The 23,778-nt window shown below is 43.4% G+C and overlaps 1 protein-coding gene across 1 annotated transcript; it reads left to right on the top strand.

The window, feature by feature from the left end:
- The first annotated feature begins 19,075 nt into the window (after positions 1 to 19,075).
- On the top strand, positions 19,076 to 23,128 carry LOC137836317 (uncharacterized). Its single transcript, XM_068645078.1, has 3 exons — positions 19,076 to 19,895; positions 21,190 to 21,849; positions 22,902 to 23,128. Exons 1-3 carry the CDS (start codon positions 19,076 to 19,078, stop codon positions 23,126 to 23,128), a joined length of 1,707 nt encoding a protein of 568 aa, XP_068501179.1.
- Positions 23,129 to 23,778: the final 650 nt, after the last annotated feature.

Here is a 23,778-nt window from a genome sequence, read left to right as displayed (position 1 = left end):
ATATTACGCTGAAAAGTTCCGAAAACACTTACACAAGTAGTTTCATATGTTTTTTCTATCCCGTGAGGAGGCACGTTGATAGTTGTCGTTTTGTTGTCAAATTAATATGATTCTAGCATAGACTTGTCTAACACTAGAGAGATGATAGTATAATTGTGGACAAATGTCCCCAAGTCGTCTCCCAACGAATCCAATAGTGATTCAGTTAACCGAATTCAAAATATATCTACAAGTAATGAAAAGTTAGTAATAACAATAATAATAAAAAGGGGTTAAGATAGTTATGCAGAAAATATAAAAGAGATTGAAATAGAAAATAAAAAGAAGTTGATCCCCAAATTCTTCCACCATTGAATTCTTCACAGGTTCTCTAAAGATTAATCCTTTCTCAATCCTCCAACAGAGCTAAACCAAATTGAACATGCGCCAATCTGATTCAACTAAAACTAACCAGTAAAAATGCATCTACTAGTTCAATCAATACCCACTTTGTTCCATGCGTATACTCCATGGGAATGCTTATCTCCTCCCTCTTGAATCATGCGCCCAAGAAATTAATTAGAACAATGTGAACTAACTAGAAACCAAAGTTTAAGATAAGGAAGACTCTCAATCATCCGTTCAAGTACAACCTCTCACAAAAACTAGTTTTTCCAGAAGATTAGACAATAAAAACAACTGCTATAAAGAATTGAAAAATGAAACTTTTATTAAACAAAACCTTAGAACTCAATGGGAAATTACAAAGGAATCAACCAAAAAGGTTTAGCCTTCCATGTGGAGGCAAAACAAAAGAATTACTAAGAAGAAAATAAACTAAGAAAACCCTATGAAGCTCCCCCTTTTCTCCTTGATGCTGGTGTCCTTTTATAGGCTTTTCTGCTCCAAGGATCTTGAGAGAATATTGAAGTTTATATTTTGTTAACCGTTTCCAAGTTTCCATCTTTCCATAATTCTTGTATTTTGCAGAAGATTTGCTTCCAATTTTGTTTCTGAGATAATGTAGATTTTATTTTCTCTTTCTTCTCCTTAGAATTTGTTTCCTGTTTTGGTTCGAGAAGCAACTTGGTCTTTTGCATATTTTGCCCATTCACAAAGGTAGATGCTTCCTCCGGATAATTTACTCTAAAAACACAAAACTAACAATAATAATAGTTAAGGCCCAAATAAACCCAATTATAAGAATATTAATTAAAACAATGGATTTATTTATTATTATAGTCCAATAATCTTAGAATAAGGCTAGTGAGTGTGAATAAATATATGCTCATCACACGTCCAAAAAGAAAACACGAAAAAGGATATAAGGAAGAAAAACCAGGACGTTCTCTTTTCGGAAAAACAAGTTTTCCAGTTTTGTTTGCTCTTGGTCTGGGGCTTATTACGCCTTATTCCTTGGGTGTTTAGATTTGAAATTTTTACCAGACATTACTTATTGTGTGTATTGAGATGTGGCTAAGATTCGAGCCTCATATTCGTTCCACAAGATTTGTAATGAATTTTTTATTCATCATTGCCACGACTGAAAGGAAGGTTCGTTTCTGTGTGAAACTATTTGATCATTTTCTAACTTAATATCTCTCTTTATAGTTTCTTTAGTATAAATTTGTTAATAATATAGAATAGTGTTTAGGAAGATGCTAAAGAGGGAAACCTAAACATACCTCTTGTGATGGCATTCTTTAGGAGCTCTTCTTGGATGTTTGGTAATATGGTGCGGAAGTTTATGGATGAAATGGGCAAGGTCCTCCTAGGAGTTGTGGTGACCTTGAAGGTGCATGAAGAGTATGGAAGAAGGGAGGTTCGGCCAACCCTTTGATAAATGGTGAAGGAAGATTAAAACCTAGAAACTAGGCAAAGGCAATGTATGGCACAAAAATGGCAGCATAACATTACTCAATTCAATCTTGAAAATACAAGTGATGGGCTTCTCCTTTTATAGGCTAAGGAGGCCGTAAATGCTAAGCTAAGTGAAGATGAAATGCAAGCAAAATGAAATGGAAATGTGAAGGCATATGGCACATGGAGCACATGGCCGTTCCTAGTGAGAATCTTCTAGAAAACGTGAGCTAGCTAGGTTAAAAACAAAAGGAGACAAGTTTATGCTTTCTAACACTACACTAACTACTAAGCCACCCCTAATGGGCCTCCGTGTAGCATGTACAAGTTCTTCTCCCTCCCATCCGTTGTATGACCCAATTGTGCGTAGAGATGCTTGGCCATGGACCTAGTGATAGGTCCTAGACGGTCTAGGCTTCCTCCTAGACGCTCCTTTTGTAGTCGCTTCTCATCTTGTGCTAGACGTTCCATACTTGAGTCTAGACGCTCCCCACATGGCTCTAGACGGTCTTGGCTTGGATCTTGTCTTCCATGGTGTGGTGAGCTTGGCCCTCCTCCATCATCCCCTCCCCCTTGGAAAGGATTTGTCCTCAAATCCAGCTCGTCCTCATTGTCATTGGTACCTACAAATGGAGAAAGATCAATTACATTAAAAGTATCATGCACTCCATATTCAAGAGGTATGTCCAGAGTCTTATCAACTCCAAAATGGCCCATGAGTCCCCCCTCATGTTCTTCCTTGACAAGGAGTTTCCTATGTGTGCCTTGGGGAATGCAAAGTTTTCCTTCTTTAAAAAGATATCCCTCGGCCACATAGTAACCTCCTTGCGCTCTATGTTGACATTGGGCATAGATGGATGAGAGTTCTTGATCCTCTTGGTAAAGCTCTCTTATGTGATCAAATCCAAGAATTTGGGCACCCAATTTTGAAAAGAGTGTATGCCGCCTTGAAAGAGCATCGGCCACTATATTGGTGCTTCCTTTCTTGTATTTGATTACATAAAGAAATTGTTCAAGAAACTCCATCCATTTAGCATGTCTCTTGTTGAGCTTGTGTTGGCCCTTTAAATATTTTAAAGACTCATGATCACTATGGATGACAAATTCTTTGGACACAAGGTAGTGTTCCCAAGTCTTTAGGGCTCGCACAAGAGCATAGAGCTCTTTGTCATAGGTGGGATAGTTGAGGGTGGCACCATGGATTTTTTCACTAAAATATGCAATGGGGTGTCCACCTTGCAACAATACCGCACCTATGCCTACTCCCGATGCATCACATTCTATCTCAAATGTTTTGGAAAAATTTGGAAGAGATAGAATTGGTGCATTGGTGAGTTGAGCTTTTAGCCTTTGGAAGGCTTGCTCATGCTTATCATTCCAACAAAATGCAACATCTTTTTTTACAAGTTCATTCAAAGGAGAAGCTAGGCTTGAAAAATTAGGCACAAACCTTCTATAGAAGCTAGCTAACCCATGAAAACTCCTTACAACACTTACATTTTGTGCAGTGGGCCACTCTCGGATGGCTTTGATTTTCTCGGGGTCAACATGCACCCCCTTTTGGTTAACTATGAAACCTAAGAAAACTACACTATCTACACAAAAGGTGCACTTATCCCTATTGGCAAAAAGACTATTTTTCCTAAGCACTAGAAGAACTTCCCTAAGGTGTCTTAGATGGTCTTAGGGTCTTGCTATACACTAAGATATCATCAAAATAAACTACTACATATTTACCTATGCAATCTCTCAAGGTGTGATTCATGAGCCTCATGAATGTACTAGGGGCATTAGTGAGCCCAAAGGGCATCACCAACCACTCATATAATCCAAACTTGGTCTTAAAAGCGGTTTTCCACTCATCACCCTTCTTGATTCTAAATTGGTGATATCCACTTTTAAGGTCAATTTTAGAGAATATGGTTGACCCATGTAGTTCATCAAGCATGTCATCAAGCCTTGGGATTGGATGCCTATACTTGATGGTGATGTTGTTGATTGCTCTACAATCACAACACATGCACCATTTTCCATCCTTTTTGGGCACCAACAAGACAGGTACAGCACAAGGGCTTAGGCTCTTTTGAACCCAACCCTTCTCCAAGAAGTCTTGAACTTGTGACTTATCTCCTTGGTTTCCTCAGGGTTTGTTCTATAAGCGGGCCTATTTGGTAGGCTTGCCCCCAGAATGAAGTCAATTTGATGTTCTATACCTCTAATGGGAGGGAGTCCAATGAGTCCCTCATTAGAGAATATATATTCAAATTCACTTAAAAGTTTTTCTACTTGAGGAGGTAGACTCATAAGTTCATTACTTGTGGCAGTGCATGTAAGTGTTCCTTTACAAAAGACCAGGCTTGGTTGTTCAACAAGAAGCAAATTTTCCAAAATGTTTTCAAAAGGCTTGTCTTGTTGAGCAACCTTGTGGGAAGGAACACTCTTCTCCCACGCCTTCCTATCCTTAAGGATTTTCTCTTTTTCTAGCACTCTTTTTTTTTTTCCTCATCCCTCTTATGTTTCATTTGTATTTGGTCTTTTATCACTTGAGAATGTGATAAAGGACTGATTACAAACTTCTTATGCTTATGGGTGAAGGAAATCTCGTTAGTGAGACCATCATGCAAGGTTTTCTTGTCAAATTGCCATGGTCTCCCTAATAAGATGTGGCAAGCTTCCATAGGCATTACATCACATAAAACTTTTGTCTTTGTAGTTCCCTATGGAAAACTTGATTTCCACTTGCTTATCTACACTTAGTTCCCCATTTTCATTAATCTATTGCAGTTTGTAAGGTTTTGGGTGAGGAACTACTTGTAGATTAGGCTTATCAACCATTCTAGCACTACAAAAATTACAACTAGATCCACTATCCACAATAAGGGAACATATATTTTCTAAAACATTGCATCTTGTATGAAAGATGTTTTCCCTTTGTGTTTCCATGGATGTGCTAGGATGATCGTTGAGGGTTCTCCTAATCATTAGCAATTCTCCCTCTAATGGAGCTACCCTCTCATCCTCTCCCCCTTCTTCTTTCTCACTAGGCTCATCCTCGCCACTAGTGTATTCATCTACACCCTTTAAAAACAAAGTCCTTTGGTTTGGGCATTGTACTTGCACATGCCCTCTACCATAGCACTTAAAGCACTTAACATCTCTAGCTCGGATGGGTGGGGCGGAGGTTTCTTTTGCTAAGGGTTTGGTAGCTTCTTTTGGTTTTTCTCTTGATGTGCTACCCTCTCTTCTATATTCTTTCTTGGGATAAAAGCTAGAGTAGGAACTCACCCTTTGACTTGAAGTTTTGCGCAAAATTTGTTGTTCAACTTTAATGCAAAGTTGAACCAAGTCATTCAAGTCTTGGTAGGGAAGGAGTTCTACCCTATCTCTTATCTCAAGGGAAAGACCACTAAGGAACCTAGCTATGGTGGTGTCCTCCTCTTCCCTAATGGATGCTCTCATCATGTAGAGCTCCATTTTCTGCCTATACTCTTCCACACTCATGTTCTTTTGTTGGAGTCTTTGGAGCTTGTCCATTAACTCCCTATGGTAGTAGGAAGGTATATGTCGACGTCTTAGGGCTCCCCTAAGGTCATTCCAATACGTAATGGGAGGTTCCCTACGAAGACGTCTTTCTCTTTCGAGAGAGGTCCACCAATACATGGCGTTCCCTTGGAAGCTAAGGGCGGCTAAGGGTACCTTGCGTTCTTCACTCACCCTTTGGCAAGCAAAGAGTTGCTCTACTTTCATTTCCCAATCTAGGTAGATTTCTACATTCTCCTTACCATGGAAATGAGGTAGGTCTAACCTAACCTCCCTTGGGGCCTCTTGCTCCCTTGGTCTATTTCTTGTAGGGGGTGGTTGGTAATAGTCATTGATTCTAAGGCTTCCCTCCCCTAGAGACTCATTACTTTTAGATTGGGATGCATGAGAATGAGATTTTTTTTTATTTTTGTGACTTCTCTTCTTGGGCTTTAGTCAACTCATTGATTTTAGTCTCATTCTCCAATTTTCTAAATGAAATCATTTGCATAGCTTGTGAAACTTCTTTCAAAAGAGTTTTTATAGATTTTACTTCACTTTCAATAGACTTTGCAGAATGAGAAGAAGAAGACATGACTAAAGCTTTGTGTATACAACTATTTTACCTTGAGAAAATTTAGTGTTCTGTCCGGTTGACCGGGACGTCTTCGTGCGCGACCTCAACCGTCAGCTAGGGACTCCTTCCCACTGATTGCCTGTGGATTCCTGCAAAAAAGAGGACAAAGAGGCGCCCTAGCGGCCGTTTGCACTCCGACGCTCAAGTCAGCCAGCAAGAAACACCAAAAACTGTCCACCTACGTGTCTGAGCACCGCGTGTGGTACTCTGAAGGTGGTAAAAGAACTGTGTATATTTGTGTGTTGTCTCCTTCAGGCAAAAATATTTCCCCAGTCACTTGTACGTAACCTTAAAGCACGAGCAAGCAACTAGAGAGTTCTCTGGTAAATTTGCCGAAGGTTCCAACCCTTTTTCCAACATTCTCTGCGCTATTTAAACTACCCAAGCATTTAAAGCGCCTTAAAGCGCTTTTAATTACAAACGTAACGCACTCATTAAAGCGCTTAATTACAAAACGTAGCGCATTTAAGACGTTGAAACGCTCGGGAGCCATTATAGTACCTGAATGCTCGAAAGGGAAACTGTATTGAATGACTTTTAATTACCTGGCACCTGACTGAAGGGTGTTTCTATTCTGGCATGGCTGTCGTACACGTGGAGGGCCTCACGACGCCATGACCCCATCTAGGGGCGCTCCTGCCCACCTGGGGACGTTTCTACGTGTGAGTCCTCCTGCTGGGAGTGCTACTGCGCTAGGGGTGACTTTTTGGGTGCCAACTCATGCCCCCAACTATCTAGTCACTTACTTTGAGAGCGTATCTGCCTTCCTTTTGTACCCTGCACCCGGTTGCCCTGGGCGTGACTTTCCTCTTGAGTCGTATCTGCCCCACGGACGTCTCTGGGGCGGCAGGGGCACTTCACGAGTCAGGCTGCCCTTCACTGGTACTATTACTATGGCCTTGAAGCCACCTTTTCCTTCTCTTTATCACTTTCCCGAGATATCAGGACCTGTGGCCTTCCCACGGCGTCGCTCCCTCCATGGTCTTTCCTACCCATGGGCATCGGGGAACCACACCGCGATTGCCTTTCTGGGGCGGCAGGGGCACTTCACGAGTCAGGCTGCCCTTCACTGGTACTATTACTATGGCCTAGAAGCCACCTTTTCCTTCTCTTTATCACTTTCCCGAGATATCGGGACCTGTGGCCTTCCCACGGCGTCGCTCCCTCCATGGTCTTTCCTACCCATGGGCATCGGGGAACCACACCGCGATTGCCTTTCTGGGGCGGCAGGGGCACTTCACGAGTCAGGCTGCCCTTCACTGGTACTATTACTATGGCCTTGAAGCCACCTTTTCCTTCTCTTTATCACTTTCCCGAGATATCGGGACCTGTGGCCTTCCCACGGCGTCGCTCCCTCCATGGTCTTTCCTACCCATGGACATCAGGGAACCACACCGCGATTGCCTTACTTTAGCGTTGTTTGATCTGGCGACGCCTTGGTTGCGCGACGCCTTCGCCTAGGCGACGCCTTGCCTTGGGGACGCTTCCTCTTGGCGTCTCTCCACTCAAGCGACGTCTTGCGTTGACTTTGACTCTCCAGCCGTTGACTTTGACCTTGACTTAGTCAACGCCCGGATACGGGACGGTACATTTAGGAAGGTCAAAGAAGGTAGTTTTCCAGGTAAGGGAGGTGAGTCACAGTGGACTACTTAAATACCAAGCCTTTGCCTTAGCCAAAAACTATCCCTCAATGTCTTCACACAAAGCTTTCTCTTAGTAAACCACTTAAAACACAATTAAGTTGGAGAAGTCAGATTTTAATGCAAGAAAACAATGCAAGCTAAGTAATTAACCAAGCAAGAATTAACAAAGCTTAAACAAAGCAACACAATTGAAAAGCGTAACTAATTAAGCAAAGAGATGCAATTAAAAACAATTAACAATTGCTAAACTAGATAGTTCTACACTAGTCGGCCCTAGGTGAGGCTTCTTGGACACTTCGAGCCCTTGAAGACACACTCACCGTCTAATCACGTAATTAAAGAAGTAATTAAAAAAATTTAAGTTGCAAAGAAAATTAAAGAAAACTCCCTTTGTTGATCTTTTTTTGCCATTGGCACTTCCTTGGTTGTCTTTTCTTTGTTGGGCCTTCCAAATGTTTGTGGTGTTTTTGGTAGGTATTTGTTTCTGCCCTTGCCTTTGTTCCTCTTAGAATTAGAGAAATAATTCTCCACTCCAGCACCTATCAAGCAAACTAGACCTCACTCAAGTCAAATTTCCACTCAAATAAGCACCAATTGAGAATCAATCCAGCACCAAATTTAGAGGCCAAAGAATTAAAGCAAGAAACAGTTTAATTGGAAAAACAGTACCACACAAATGGAGTTAAATTGTGACAACTAGAAAGAGTTCCAAAGAAATATTAGACAAGCAAATAAAGGTACTCAAAGAAAGGTAGGCACAAAAAATGGATCCTAAGAATAGCACTAGAATTGATTTCAAAATAAAAAACAACACCACTGAAAAAATTGTTGTGGGCCAGAGAGCGTGATTTTCCCCGATTTATGTTGACCTGCCCTTTTAAGATTTGCTGCTGAAAATTTATATGCAAATAATTCAACATCTCAACTAAATTCTGGCGTTGGTTTCACTCCAAACCCATGAACCATTTGTTTTAATAAATTTTCTAAAATCAGTGTTCAGTTACGCCAACTGTAGCGCCAGATTTGCACACTGTTTTTATAATATTTATCATTTTTTTTCTATTGGCTCTTTTGAACTGATTATTTTTTTGTCTTTTCTGTAACACCTCAATCTTGCATAATCCAGAGAATCAGAAATTTCCTATGTGGGAAAATAATTTTCTTAAGAAAAACAGCCAGCATAGAGTTATGGAAAAACAAGGGATTCTGTAAAATCTGAAAAAAAAACAGCAAGATACCAAAAGAAAAACACAATGGAATTGGTGAAAAGGAATTTGTGTAGATCTAAACACAAATATGAACTCAAGCTAAAAATAAAAGGCACCAAAGGATCAAAAACACAGCAGATTCAAAACAAACATTTAGACCAAAATCAAGAAACAAATAAGCCAAACAAAGTACTACTATGATTTGATGACATTTTGGAAAAACATGACTAGACAAAACACATATAGATTCAGAAATTAAAAGACTCAAAGAGCATAAAATGAACCAAATAAAATTGCAATAAGGACTCAAATACCTAAAATAAAAACAGCAACACAAAGTGTATGGAATCCTACCAAAAATTGCACAAAGATTGCTCAAGAACAATTGAACAAGATGCACCGATTGGAATTTCCAAACAGCACACCAATTCAAAGCAAAAATTAAAAAACAGCAAGACAATATGGAATGTAAAGAACAACACGGATTAAAGAAGAACTCAAAATGAAAATGACCAAGAACTACTCATCTTTGAAGAACCTATGCTCATGATACCAAATGATGGCATTCTCTAGGAGCTCTTCTTTGATGTTTGGTAATATGGTGCGGAAGCTTATGGATGAAATGGGCAAGGTCCTCCTAGGAGTTATGGTGACCTTGAAGGTGCATGAAGAGTATGGAAGAAGGGAGGTTCGGCCAGCCCTTTGATAGATGGTGAAGGAAGATTAAAACCTAGAAACTAGGCAAAGGCAATGTATGGCACAAAAATGGCAGCATAACATTACTCAATTCAATCTTGAAAATACAAGTGATGGGCTTCTCCTTTTATAGGCTAAGGAGGCCATAAATGCTAAGCTAAGTGAAGATGAAATGCAAGCAAAATGAAATGGAAATGTGAAGGCATATGGCACATGGAGCACATGGTCGTTCCTAGTGAGAATCTTCTAGAAAACGTGAGCTAGCTAGGTTAAAAACTAAAGGAGACAAGTTTATGCTTTCTAACACTACACTAACTACTAAGCCACCCCTAATGGGCCTCCGTGTAGCATGTACAAGTTCTTCTCCCTCCCATCCGTTGCTTGAGCCAATTGTGCGTGGAGATGCTTGGCCATGGATCTAGTGATAGGTCCTAGACGGTCTAGGCTTCCTCCTAGACGCTCCTTTTGTAGTCGCCCCTCATCTTGTGCTAGGCGTTCCATACTTGAGTCTAGACGCTCCCCACATGGCTTTAGACGGTCTAGGCTTGGATCTTGTCTTCCATGGTGTGGTGAGCTTGGCCCTCCTCCATCATCTTGTGTAAAGCATCTTTAGATATTAGTTTTAGGAAAAGTCTAGAAGGTATCCCTTCATTCTCCACTTTAGGCGCTAGAAGTGGAAGAGTTGCAAGGCAACCTTGGATAGCTTCCTTTGTAAGCTTCTTGTAAACTCATGACCGGTCCTTCTCCTATAAAAGGAGGGCTTGAGTCCTTCAAATACAGATTTTTTATTTTGGAGTAAAGAAATTCTCCCAAATTGGTGAGTGATTGAGAGACTTGTGTATTCTCCTATTATAGTCTTATCTTGAGTGCACTCTTGGAACCTCAAGTGGCGGCATCTACACTCATCTTGAAGCTTTGCATCTTTCAAGTGGCGTGCTCCTTTCCAAGGACTCCAACCACACAATTTTCCTTCTTTTTTCCATCTTATTCATTCATTTCCATTCCCAAACAAACTCTAAAAACATGTCTTAGGTATTTCTAGTCATTTTAATCGGTTCATTTGTGTTTTAGGTTGCTTTTAATCGGTTCCTTCTTCATAAAATGGGTTTCTGTATGAGTTTGGCTTAGTTGCTTGTGATTTGGTGAGTTCTTGAATGTTAAGAACATTGATCCAATTCTAGAAAAGTGCCTAATCATATTCCAACTTTTGTTGAATCCATAACATGTCCATATCATATCTCTATCATGTTCTTGACATCATATCATGTGGTATCATGAGTCTTAGGTTTATTCTTGTTTGTGTTTGAGTTGTTTTGACACTTTTTGTTCCGGCCGGTTGACCTGGGACGTCTTCGTGCGCGACCTTGCCCGTCAGCTAGGGACACCTTCCCTTTGGCTACCTGTGGATTCCTGCAAAGAAGGACAAAAGGGCTCCCTAGCGACCGATTGCACTCCGACGCTCAAGTCAGCTAGCAAGAAACACCAAAACTCTACACCACCGTATCGGAGCACCGTGGATGGTACTCTGAAGGTGGTAAACGAAACTGTGTAGTGTGTATATTTTCTCCCTCTGGCGGAAAATCCTCTCCCTAGTCCCTTGTGCGTAGCCTCTAGACCGAGCAAGCAACTAGAGTGTATTCTGGGAAAGTCTGCCAAAGGTTCCAACCCTGTTTCCAACCTCCAAGGTTCTATTTAAACGACTCTAGCATTCAAAGCGTCTTAAAGCGCATTTAAGGTTATGAAACGTTCGGCGCCTTTAAGACGTTTAAACCGCTTGGAGCATTTAAAGTACCTTAAACGCTCGAAACAGAAACTCTAACTTAAATAGCTTTAATTACCTTGTACCCGACCAATTAATGTTTCTATTTTGGCTTGGCTGCTATCACACGTGGAGAGCCTCACAGTACTGCGACCCAACTTAGGGCTATCACCTGGGAGTGCATCTGCGCAAGGGGTGACTTTTTGGGTGCCAACTCGTGCCCCCTAACCTCTAGTCACTCGCTTTGAGAGCGTATCTATCTTCCTCTCGTACCCTGCACCTGGCTACCCCTGGGCGTGACCCTGCTCATGGATCGTGACTATCCCAAGGGCTTCTCTGGGGCGACATGGGCACTTCACGAGTCAGATTGCTCTACACTGGCGCTATTACTATGGCCTTGAAGCCACCTTTTTCTTCTCTTTATTGCTAACCCGGGTTATCAGGCTTAAAGTCTTCCACGGCGTCGCTCCCTCCACGTTCTTTCCTACCCATGGGTATCGGGGAGCAACACTGTGGTGGCCTTGCTCTTGTGATATTTTACCTTGGTGACGCCCTACCTTGGCGACGCCTTATGTTGGCGACACTTCCTCTTAGCGACGCCTCCTTTTGGCGACGCCTTATGTTAACTTTGACCTCGACGCTGACTTTGACCTTGACTTTGTCAACGCCCGGGTACGGGACGGTACATAAGCCCCCCAGTCTTAAGCTGATGACTTGTTTTCAGCGAAAAGACTAAGGCCCCGCCCACGCCCTCCACGTGGCACCTTGGTGACGTGTCATTCTTGCTGACGTGACACTCCCCAAACTATTGACGCGACATTCCTCGAACCATTGGGGTGCTCTTAATGGCTGATTGGAAATCCTCTGAAGCGGGGAAGGCAACACCTTTTGGGGCCACGCTTAATCGCGTGCCACGTGGTTCATCACGCGGTTGGCTTCAAAAGTCTCTTGCGCTCCCATTGAGCGCCTAATCCTTTGACACGCGGCTCAATCGCACGGTCCCAAATTAGCGCCTCTTGGGTTGCAAATGTAACGTTTAAGTTACCCAAAACCCCGCGCTCAAAACCCCTGTTCCATCCACTTTCTCTGCATTCCCGCACTGTTCATCTCCTTCGAGCTCTTTTCTCTGCAATCACTGCTCTCTCCTTCGCGCTTCCATTCCTCCCTTACTTCGACACTCAAAGGTATGATTTTTCTACCTCCATGACTCTTCTTCTTCATCTCGTTGCATTGTTGTGTATTGAACTGCTTGGGACTGTTTATGTTTCCGCATTTATGCATTCTTTCGCTCCTCTGTTCTTCTACGTTCTCTTTCCCCCACTTTCTGGGTTTCTTCGCGTGGGTGGCATTTTCTAGGGTTTCTCTTCCCCTTTCTGCCTTGGCATCGCTTGTTAAAACCCTTTTCCTTTCTTCTTTCTTCAGCTATTTATTCGCATCATGGTGCGCTCGAAACCGAAGTCGAGTTCTCCCCCCAAGATCAACTACAAGGCCTTCTATAAATGGGCTTCTGACGATCTCTTAAACGAATGCACCACCTTGACAACCATTGAGGACGTGGAGAACCATCGGGGTGACCCTCATTTATACAACTTCAACGCCTTCTGCCACACCCACGATGCCCACATCTCTGTCCGCCACGGCAGACCAGGGGAATCTGTTTGTGTGGATGACAGACCCAGGGGTGGCGCCCCCTTTTACTTCATGTATCAAACTGTATTCAAACGCGTTGGTGTGCGCCTTCCATTTACACCCTTTGAGAGGGAACTCCTCACGGAGATCAATACGGCCCCCGCCCAGCTACATCCTAATAGCTGGGCCTTTGTTCGGGCCTTTCAAATTCTTTGTGGATATCTAGGCGTTCTTCCTTTTGTGGACGTCTTTCTGCATTTCTTCGAGGTGAAGAAGCAAGGGAAAAGCCTCTGGGTGAGCTTTTCCGGGATCGCCGGCAGGATTATCCTTTCCCTCTTCCAGAACTCGTACAAAGGCTAGAAAGGAAAATTCTTCAGGGTGTGTTGCGCCAAACAGGACCCTACAACTTTGGATGGCTTTCCCCTATACTGGACGGAGCACCCCAAGCTGCTCAAGCCTAAGACCCTGGATGAACTGTCTTTCGTTGATAGAGGGGTATGTGAGGCCTTGGCTGGCCTGGGGATTGTTTTTGACACGCCGAAGCTCATAGCGTGTGAATACAACGCACACACCCTGTCCACCTATTTTGGTAGGGAGGCTCGTTTCTTGTTTCCCTTTCTTATCTGTGTTTTATTACATCATGCTTGTTCTGTTGGCCTCCTCCATCTGTTTCCCTTGTTGCTAAGTGTTCATCTGTACTCTTTATATTTCATTTACCTGCGTGCCGTGTGGATCTATATAACTGCATTGGCGGTGGGATTGGCATTCTGTGATTTGTATGTAACTAACGCCTTGTGTTTGGTCTGGTGTGGTTGTAACTCCTGTTCTTTGTCTGAATGCAGGATCAGTGATGGATTCATCTAAGAGGATGGTCTTGGCGAGAGCACTGAAGGCTGCTCGTGCCACCAAGGCTGGCGCCTCCACCGACCCCGCTGCTGACCCAAACCTCCCATTATCTTCACCACCCCCACGTAGTCCCCAAACACTTCAAACACCCAATTCACCTCCGTCCGTTGCCGTAGTCCCATTGGCTGTGGCTTCATCACCGGCTCCAGCCCCCCTTGACAAAGGGAAGAGGGTGTTGGGGATCCTCTCCGATGACGAAGACTCCGACGGTGGGCTAATCTTCAAGAGGAGAAAGGCTGCTAGGGCTCCCATCTTACCAGCAGCGTCCCCACAGGGAGGGGAGTCCTTCAGGGACAATCCCCCTAGCGCCACCTCTCCCCAACCCACAATAGTCCAAGAGGAAAAAGACGAAGGGGTCGAGTCTGCTCCACCTCCACCACCAATAGAGGCTTCCGCTGTTCCTGCCTCCGTTTCTGCTGCCCCCGATCTTATTGCCATTCCTCGCTTCAACGGAGGATTGATGCCAGAAGGCTCCGACAGGAAAGAGGGAATGCCTTTCTACCTGGGGGCCTTCTTGGCCGTGGCCCTTGACTGGCGCGCCCAAGCTAGAAATGCCGCTTTAAACACACAAGCCCTCCAGGCCCTGAAAGACGAAGTGGTCGCTCTGAAGGAGGAGAAGGAAGCTTTGGGACGCCAAAACGAGGCCTTTCAAGCCTCTTTGAAGTTGGCCCAAGAGGCCAAAGAGGAGGCTGGCAGGCAACTGGGTGAGGCGATGGAACTTCAGGCTGATATCTACACCCGGGAAGTGTCTCTCCAAGTTCAAATAACGGATCTCCGAGACATGGCTGAGGCCTCCGAAGAGCTTCAGAAGGACTTGGAGGATCAGTGCTGCGGGCAGGCGGAAAAACTGGAGTGGATGGAGGAAGAAATGGCTACCAAGGCCAAGGCATGGGACCTTTTCTAGGTTGACCATGACAAGCTGCAAACTGAGGTCAACCAGCTCCGAGTGGAGAAGGAGGCCCTGGAGAAGCAGGTGGCCTCCGGGGATTCTACCATCGAGGAGTTGGAGAAGGCCAAGAAGGCACTCGTCGATGACATGGCCGGTACCTTCAAGGAAGGATTCAGTCCTTGCTCCCCTTGTTTACCCAGTACAAGGGGAAGCCATCGAGCAGCGAGGGGTCTTGATCGTTTTGACGCACTTGGACAAACTTCCCTTTCCAGTCTTTGTAGGATTGCTGGAAGATTGAGAGGATCGATCTCCCAGCAATCCTATTTAAGCTCACCCAGGGGCGGTCTCCGGGATTCTTGGCCTCGAACAAGAAAAGGAAAAAATCTACCGAGGCCGGTAGTCCCAAGTGTGTGCACATGATTTGAAATTCCCTCATGAATGCCCAGCTGTTGGGATGGAGCTGGGCAGCGGCAATGTTAAGTTCGGTTAGTAGCTCTCGTTCAAAACGGGTGAAGGGAAACCTGAGTTTCACCTTCTTGAATAGAGTGGTGTAAACGAAGCAAAACAACTAGCCGTCAGTCCCCTTGTCATCCGCGCAGATTGGCACGTCGGGAGGGCAAGGCAACACCATTAACTTGTTGTCATGCTCCTTGTGGAACGAGAGGTTGGGATCGTCCCCTTTCTTCAACCGTAGCACCGCCAACGCAGAGTTTACTGAAGAGGTCTCCTTCAGCAAAGTTGGTGATCCGATCGGTCATCGGTAGTCGATGACGTTAGCAGCAGAGAACCACGTGGACCACTCGCAGGGTGACACGTGGACCAGGTGGCAGAGAGGTCAGGGAGACGATCGCCAAGAGCGGTGATCGGTGGTCAGTAACCAAGTGACCACCGACAGATCAGGCGACAGAGAGGTCGGGGGACAGATCATCCAGAATGGTGATCGGTGGTCAGTAGCCAAGTGGCCACCAACAGACCAGTCCTCAGACTAACGCCTGAAGGCAGAACGCGAGAAGCAAATAAACACTGATCAGTCATCGGGTGTATTGTCATCGGGGTCTCGTGTTACACGCAGTTAAACTGGGACTGAGGTTCCTAGCGAGAGCGTTACGCATGGATCTCGCATGAGCACACCTCAGGGAATCATGCACGAGAGTGGCCTGAGGGAACTAGTAAACCAGTCAGTGATTGGTGATTCCCTCAAACCATTACGTGCGTGACATCGTGAAGGGTAAGCTGTATACGCAGAGAGCAACGTCTGGTGAGTGCGCCTAGACCAGCCACACCCGACGTTCTCCTAAGAGTATGCGACTTACCCAGATGAGAAGAAATATCCTAAGTTACTCTGCAAGGGCGTAACTTAGGCACATAAAGAGAAGCGTTAGAGCCCTTCCAGTAAGTGACACGTGTGTGGTTAGATGTGAGTTGCAGGCCTCCACGTGTCACCATCTGAGAGGGGTGCGGTCCAGACAAAAGTGCACTCCGTACCATTAAGGGTACAGACAGGCGCAGCCCAGCGCAGAGACGCGCGGACACGCACAGACACCCACACTCTCTGATTCTGCAGGTGCACTGTCTCTGAAAAGGATAACAGGGTTCTGACACATGCTAGAAAAGCATAACAGAATTCTGTTATGCCCAGAAAACAGAGAGAGAGAGATAAAAAGAAGGAATCAGGGAGAGAAGGGGGAGACGAAAAACAGAGAGCAAGAGTTTTTCACACACACGGCTAGTTTTCTCATTTGGTGGTTCTGTGGACTAACTTGATCGTCGGAGTGCAAACGGCCGCTAGAGGCGCCGTCTGTGTGTTTTGCAGGTCACGTTTGGAGATCCAAGAGAAGGCTCTGAGGGTGATTCTGTAGAAAACGCAGTCGCGTAGACGGGACAGAGTGTGCTACAGAGCGATTCCTCCACGTTCGAGTTGCCGGCAGGATCAGTTGGGGTGGCCCACGGGTAGAGCTTCCTATAGTCTTGTGTAGGAATGGAGGCTCCTCCGGCGACTGGTGGAGTTGCCTGAGCGGGGTTGGTGTGAGAAGTTGCAGGCCTCTCAGCCTGGGTAGAAGGAGCACCAGATGCTCGTGGTAGGTTATGCGCTTGGGGTGGAGGATTTCGTGATGGAGGAGGAGGGTTCGCAGTGGTTTTCGTGCGAGCCATCGCAGGAACTACAAAGGAAAAAGGAAAGGGATGAACAAAGATTGCAGAAAACGACTCGATGGAGGACGAAGAAGGAGGAACGAACAAACAAGAGTTCGCTGGGATGAACGTGATGGAAGACGAAGCCCTAAGTTACGAGAGGGGAGAAAAGGAGAAAACAACCCCCAATGTATGCACCAGACGGATAATGGATGATGCGAATCGGTTAAAATGCAGCAAATATCAACAGAAGAAGTAAAAGGGGTACCTTTTGATGATCGGATGAGCGTTGAAGAGAGTTGGAGATTGAGAGAGTTGAGAAGCTTCGTGGGTTCGCAGAGAAAACTTTGAGCGTTTGAGAATGCAGAAAGATGATGGAACAGTAGGAAGTGCAAGGGGTTTTAGGGGTTTTTTCGAACGTTTTCGGAAGCGCAAACGACAGTTAAAGATGACCGTTGATGAAGCCACGTGTCGAGCGATTGGAAAAAGGGGTTTGGTGGAGCGTTAGAAAAGCAGAGGGTACGAACGTTTGGAATTCCGTGCCAGCGCCACGTAGATCGACGGTGATGTGACCTCTTAGTCTTTTCGCTGGACAAGTCTTCGCTTAAGACTGGGGGGCTTGTGTACCGCCCAGGTAGTCGAAAGTGATGACGTGGCAGCAAGCGATAATATAGGCGTGTTGAACGGAACACCTGGCTGACAGAAGGGAAGGAAGTCCAGGAGCTCGCGTAGTCGCCAATCGTTAAGTTGGCGTGCTCCGATCTCTAACATATCTAGACCGGCAGTCACCAGGTTTGCGTCGTAGTCGTCGGATGCGAACCCAGGCGACCAAGTGATCAGAGATCGCCGAGAGGAGGACATCGTCGAAAGATCAGGAAGGCTTGTTCAAGGCTTTCAAAGGGCACGAGTACGAAGGATGAAGATATCAGATGATCATTCCCTAGCTAGCCAGAGGTTGAGGCCAGGGAACAACTTACCAGGGCATGCACGGTGAAGCAAGTGAAGCAGATCATGATGGCGGCCGGCGAGACCACAGGGAAGGTGTGCATGGTGACACCCCGTACTCGCCACACATAAGAGATCGCGCTCCAAGGCAACTATACACCGAGTTACTCCTTGCATGGGTAACTTAGTCGAACAGCCTAAAGAGTAAGAAGTGACGCTCAAGCAGAGGACGCTCCAGATGGTGACACGTGTACAGCTGGATGCGAGCCAAGTGTTCAGATGTGTAACCGTCAGGAGAGAGAAAGTGCACAGGTATATAAGAGATTCTAACGAACTTCTGAGGTACGCGCGTTTAGAACACTTCTTTACGCTTGGAGAATACTTGAGTGACTGAGAGAATTTTTGCACGGTTCCTTGAGTTCTTAGTTTTCTCTCTTAGAGTTTTGGTGGTTCCGTCACTGACTTAAGCGTCGGAGCGTGATCGGCCGCAGCGGCGCCACACTGTCTTTTGCAGGTTCTTGAGGTTAATCGAGGTGTGAAGGACGGAAGCTAGTGTGGTGCAAGGCCGATCCAGAGAAAGAATACCTTTGATGAGGCGAGGCTTTTGCGTTCTGGTCAACTGGCAGGATCACCTGGAAAGCTACCTTCACTAACTTTCCTCTTCTTTCTTAAGTAAAACACTTTTAAACACAAAGTTTTAGTTATGTCTTCTCACTCCTCTAAATCTAATGAAAGTGATATGAAGTCCATTAAATCTCTTTTAAAACAATTTGCCAAGGACTTTCAATTACTTTCATATAGACAATTGGAGAATGAGGCCAAAATTGACTAAAGCAAAGGATGAGAATTCTCAAAAATAAAAAAAAAATCCATTCTCATGCATCTAGCTCTAAAGATCATGATTCTCTTGGGGAGGGAAGCCTTAGGATAAATGAGTATTATCAACCACCCCCTAGGAGAAATAGAAGAGATAGGAGAGAACAAGAAAGCCGAAGAGAGGTTAGGGTAGACCTACCCCATTTCCATGGAAAAGAAGATGTAGAAGTATACTTAGATTGGGAAATGAAGGTAGAACAACTTTTTGCTTGCCATAGAGTGAGTGAAGAAAGAAAAGTACCCCTAGCCACTCTTAGTTTTCAAGGAAACGCTATGTATTGGTAGACATCTTTAGAAAGAGATAGGCGCCTTCATAGGGAGCCTTCCATAGAGTATTGGAATGACCTTAGGGGAGCCCTAAGACGCCGCTATATACCCTCCTACTATAATAGGGAGTTAATGGACAAGCTCCAAAGACTCCAACAAAGAACTATGAGTGTAGAGGAGTATAGGCAAAAGATGGAGCTATACATGATGAGAGCCTCCATTAGGGAGGATGAAACCACCACCATAGCTAGATTCATAAGTGGGCTCAATCTTGAGATAAGAGATAGGGTTGAACTTATACCTTATCAAGACTTGAATGATTTGGTTCAACTTTGTATTAAAGTTGAACAACAAAATTTAAGAAAAGCTTCAAGTCAAAAAGTAGGTTCATATCCCAACTCCTATCCCAAGAGAGATTTTAAAAGGGAGGGTAGCACATCCAAAGAAAAACCAAAAGAAACTACCAAACCCTTAGTAAAGGATACCTTCACTCCACCCATTCGCGCTAGGGACACCAAATCTTTTAAATGCTTTGGAAGAGGGCATGTGCAAGCACAATGTCGAAACCAAAGATCTTTGTTCTTAAAAGGAATAGATGAATACACTAGTGGTGAGGACGAACCTAGTGAAAAAGAAGAAGAAGGGGGAGATGATGAGAGAGTAAATCCTTTAGAGGGGGAATTATTGATGATTAGAAGAACCCTCAACAACCAACCTAGTGCAACCATAGAAACACAAAGAGAGAACATCTTTCACACAAGATGCAAAGTTTTAGAAAACATATGTTCTCTCATTGTGGATAGTGGTTCATGTTGCAATTGTTGTAGCACTAGGATGGTTGAAAAGTTAAGTCTACAGGTAATTCCTCATCCTAAACCTTACAAATTACAATGGATCAATGAGAATGGGGAACTAAGTGTAGATAAACAAGTGGAAGTCAAGTTTTTTATAGGTAACTACAAAGACAAAGTTTTATGTGATGTAGTTCCTATGGAAGCTTGCCACATCTTATTAGGTAGACCATGGCAATTTGACAAGAAAACCTTGCACAATGCTCTAACTAACGAGATTTCCTTCACCCATAAGCAAAAAAAGTTTGTACTTAATCCTTTACCACACTCTCAAGTGGTAAAAGATCAAATACAAATGAAACATAAGAGGGATGAGGAGAAAAAAAAACAAAAATAGAAAAAGAGAAAATCCTTAGGGATAAGAAGGCGTGGGAGAAGAGTGTTCCTTCCCATAAGGTTATTCAAGAAGACAAACCTTTTGAAAACACCTTTGAAAATAAGCTTCTTGTTGAACAACCTAGCCTTATCTTTTGTAAAGGAACACTTACATGCACTGCCACAAACCTTGAAACTATGATTCTACCTCCTCAAGTTAAAAATCTTTTAAGTGAATTTGATGATATATTCTCTAAAGAGGGACCCATAGGACTTCCTCCTTTTAGAGGTATAGAATATCAAATTGACTTGATTCCGGGGGCAAGCCTACCAAATAGGCCAGCATATAGAACTAACCCCGAGGAAACAAAGGAGATAGAGTCTCAAGTTAAAGATTTGTTGGAGAAGGGTTGGGTTCAAAAGAGCCTAAGGCCTTGTGCTGTACCTGTCTTGTTGGTGCCCAAAAAGGATGGAAAATGGAGAATGTATTGTGATTGTAGAGCAATCAACAACATTACCATCAAGTATAGGCATCCAATCCCAAGGCTTGATCACATGCTTGATGAACTACATGGGTCAATCATATTTTCCAAAATTGATCTTAAAAGTGGGTATCACCAAATTCGAATCAGGAGGGTGATGAGTGGAAAACCGCTTTTAAAACCAAGTTTGGACTATATGAATGGTTGGTGATGACTTTTGGTCTCACTAACGCACCTAGTACATTCATGAGGCTAATGAATCATGCTTTGAGAGATTGTATAGGTAAATATGTAGTGGTATATTTTGATGATATCTTAGTGTATAGTAAAAACCTAGAAGACCACCTAAGCCACCTTAAGGAAGTTTTTCTAGTACTTAGGAATAATAGTTTGTTTGCAAATAGTAATAAATGTACTTTTTCTGTAGATAGTATAGTTTTTCTAGGTTTTATAGTAATCAAAAAGGGGGTACATGTTGACCCCAAAAAAATCAAAGCCATCCAAGAGTGACCAACTCCACAAAATGTAAGTGATGTTAGAAGCTTTCATGGTTTAGCTAGCTTCTATAGACGCTTTATGCCAAAATTTTGAAGCATAGCTTCACCTCTTAATGAGCTTGAAAAGAAAGATATTAAATTTTGTTGGAATGAAAATCATGAACAAGCCTTTCAAAGACTAAAGGCTCAACTTACCATTGCACCCATTCTAGCTCTACCAAATTTTGCTAAAACTTTTGAGTTAGAATGTGATGCATCGGGGGTTGGCATAGGTGCGGTTTTGTTACAAGGTGGGCATCCAATTGCTTATTTTAGTGAAAAATTTCATGGAGCCACCCTTAACTACCCCACCTATGACAAAGAGCTTTATGCACTTGTGAGGGCCTTAAAGACTTGGGAACACTATCTTGTTTCAAAAGAATTTGTTATTCATAGTGACCATGACTCTTTAAAATATTTGAAAGGCCAACACAAGCTCAATAAAAGGCATGCAAAGTGGATGGAATTTCTTGAACAATTTCCTTATGTCATCAAATACAAGAAGGGAAGCACAAATATAGTGGCGGATGCTCTCTCAAGGAGACATGTGCTCTTTTCAAAACTTGGTGCTAAAATTCTTGGATTTGACAACATAAAAGAACTTTATCAAGAAGATCAAGACTTTGCATCTATCTTTGCTAAATGGGAACATAGAGCACAAGAAGGTTACTATGTGACCGAGGGGTATCTTTTTAAAGAAGGCAAACTTTGTATTCCCCAAGGTACACATAGAAAACTTCTTGTAAAAGAATCACACGAAGGGGGTCTCATGGGCCATTTTGGAGTGGACAAAACTCTTCATCTTTTAAAAGAAAAATTTTATTGGCCACACATGAGAAAGGATGTCCAAAGACATTGTTCTAGATGTATTTCATGTTTAAAAGCAAAATCTAAAACAATGCCTCATGGACTATATACCCCTTTACTGATTGCAAATGCTCCTTGGGAAGATATTAGCATGGATTTTATTTTAGGACTGCAAGAGGTCATGACTCCATCTTTGTGGTAGTGGATCGCTTTAGTAAAATGTCACATTTTATTCCTTGCCACAAAGTGGATGATGCTCAAAATATTTCTAGACTCTTCTTTAGAGAAGTGGTGAGACTTGATGGTTTACCAAGAAGTATAGTATCCGATAGAGATCCAAAGTTTATAAGCCATTTTTGGAAAACCCTTTGGGGAAAACTTGGCACAAGACTACAATTTTCAACATCTTGTCATCCTCAAACGGATGGCCAAACCGAAGTAGTCAATAGATCTCTTGGTACTATGCGTAGGGCAATCATGAAGGGTAATCATAAATCTTGGGATGAGTACCTTCCCCATATTGAGTTTGCTTACAATAGAGTAGTTCACAAAACTACTAATGCTTCTCCTTTTGAAGTTGTATATGGATTTAACCCTCTTACTCCTTTGGATTTGTTACCCCTTCCTAATCCACAAGAATTTGTGCATAAGGAAGGAGTTATCAAAGCCGAATTTGTTAAGAAATTACATGAGAAGGTTAAAATACAAATACAGCAACAAAATGAGAAATATGCCAAATACAACAACAAGGGGAAGAGAGAAATAATTTTTGAGGAGGGAGACTTAGTTTGGCTTCGTCTTAGAAAGGATAGATTTCCTACTAAGAGAAAGTCCAAACTTAGTCCCCCTGGTGATGGACCCTTTCAAGTCCTCAAGAAAGTCAATAATAATGCTTACAAATTGGATTTACCTAATGAATATGGAGTACATGATACCTTTAATGTGATTGATTTCTCTCCTTTCGTAGGTACCAATGAAGAAGAAGACGATTTGGATTTGAGGACAAATCCTTTCCAAGGGGGAGGGGATGATGCAAGAGGGCCAAGGACCACTTCAAAGGAAGGCCAAACACAAAGACATATTCGGCCAACTACAAGGGCAATGGCTAAAAGGCTTCCTGAGGATTGGGACACTGCCACTGATGGCAGAGAAACTTACCTTTACATGTTCGAAGAGATCCAAAATCAAGCGTAGCATAGTCTTTAAATTCTTGTCAAAGTAGTATAGGAATTTTCTTTTGTAAAATGTAATTAGGATGAATTTTGGTTCTTAAAAACCAACCTAAGTTAGATTAAGGTTACTAGAACCTTCTATCTAACTTAGGCCGGTCACCTAGTGTGCGCTTGAAACATCACTTTGGCTCACGCTTGCCATGTGACTCTTTAGGCGTCACATTTGCATTTATTTGGCTAGCATTCCATTGTCATTGACTCTTCATTTCCGGTCCTCCAAGCCTATATAAGGAGGAGCCTCCCTCATGTATTCTTAAGATTAATTTGAGTAATGAAATGCTGCCAAAATGTGCCATTCTTACTCCTTTGCCTAAACTCTCTTAGGATTTCGGTCTTTAATCTTCAAACCTTTCACCTACAAAGAGAGTTGGCCGAACCTCTCTCACTCTCCTACTTCTCATGCACCTCCAAGGCTACCACAACTCTTAGGAGAGCCTTGTTCCACCAACAATCCATTAAAGCTTCCGCAAATTCCACCTCAAAAACGCTAAGATGAAGAGCTCAAGCCATCAGTCACCCATGAGAAACGATGTTCAAAGACATTACCCTAGATGCATTTCTTGTTTTAAAACTAAAATTAAGGCAATGTCTCATGAACTCTATACTCCTTCA

The sequence above is a fragment of the Phaseolus vulgaris genome, chromosome 11 (genome assembly GCF_000499845.2).
Source record: "Phaseolus vulgaris cultivar G19833 chromosome 11, P. vulgaris v2.0, whole genome shotgun sequence".
NCBI classification, from domain to species: Eukaryota; Viridiplantae; Streptophyta; class Magnoliopsida; order Fabales; family Fabaceae; genus Phaseolus; species Phaseolus vulgaris.
Note: the sequence above shows the minus strand (reverse complement) of the source record. Positions and strands in the feature narration are given on the sequence as shown.

Coding starts and splice junctions, on each gene's coding strand:
- LOC137836317 (XM_068645078.1), top strand. CDS start 19,076: ATGGACAAGCTCCAAAGACTCCAACAAAGAACTATGAGTGTAGAGGAG. Junction 19,896..21,189: donor GGAAGTCAAGTTTTTTATAG/GTAACTACAAAG, acceptor TTTGAAGCATAG/CTTCACCTCTTAATGAGCTT. Junction 21,850..22,901: donor CAAACTTTGTATTCCCCAAG/GTACACATAGAA, acceptor CTCCTTTCGTAG/GTACCAATGAAGAAGAAGAC.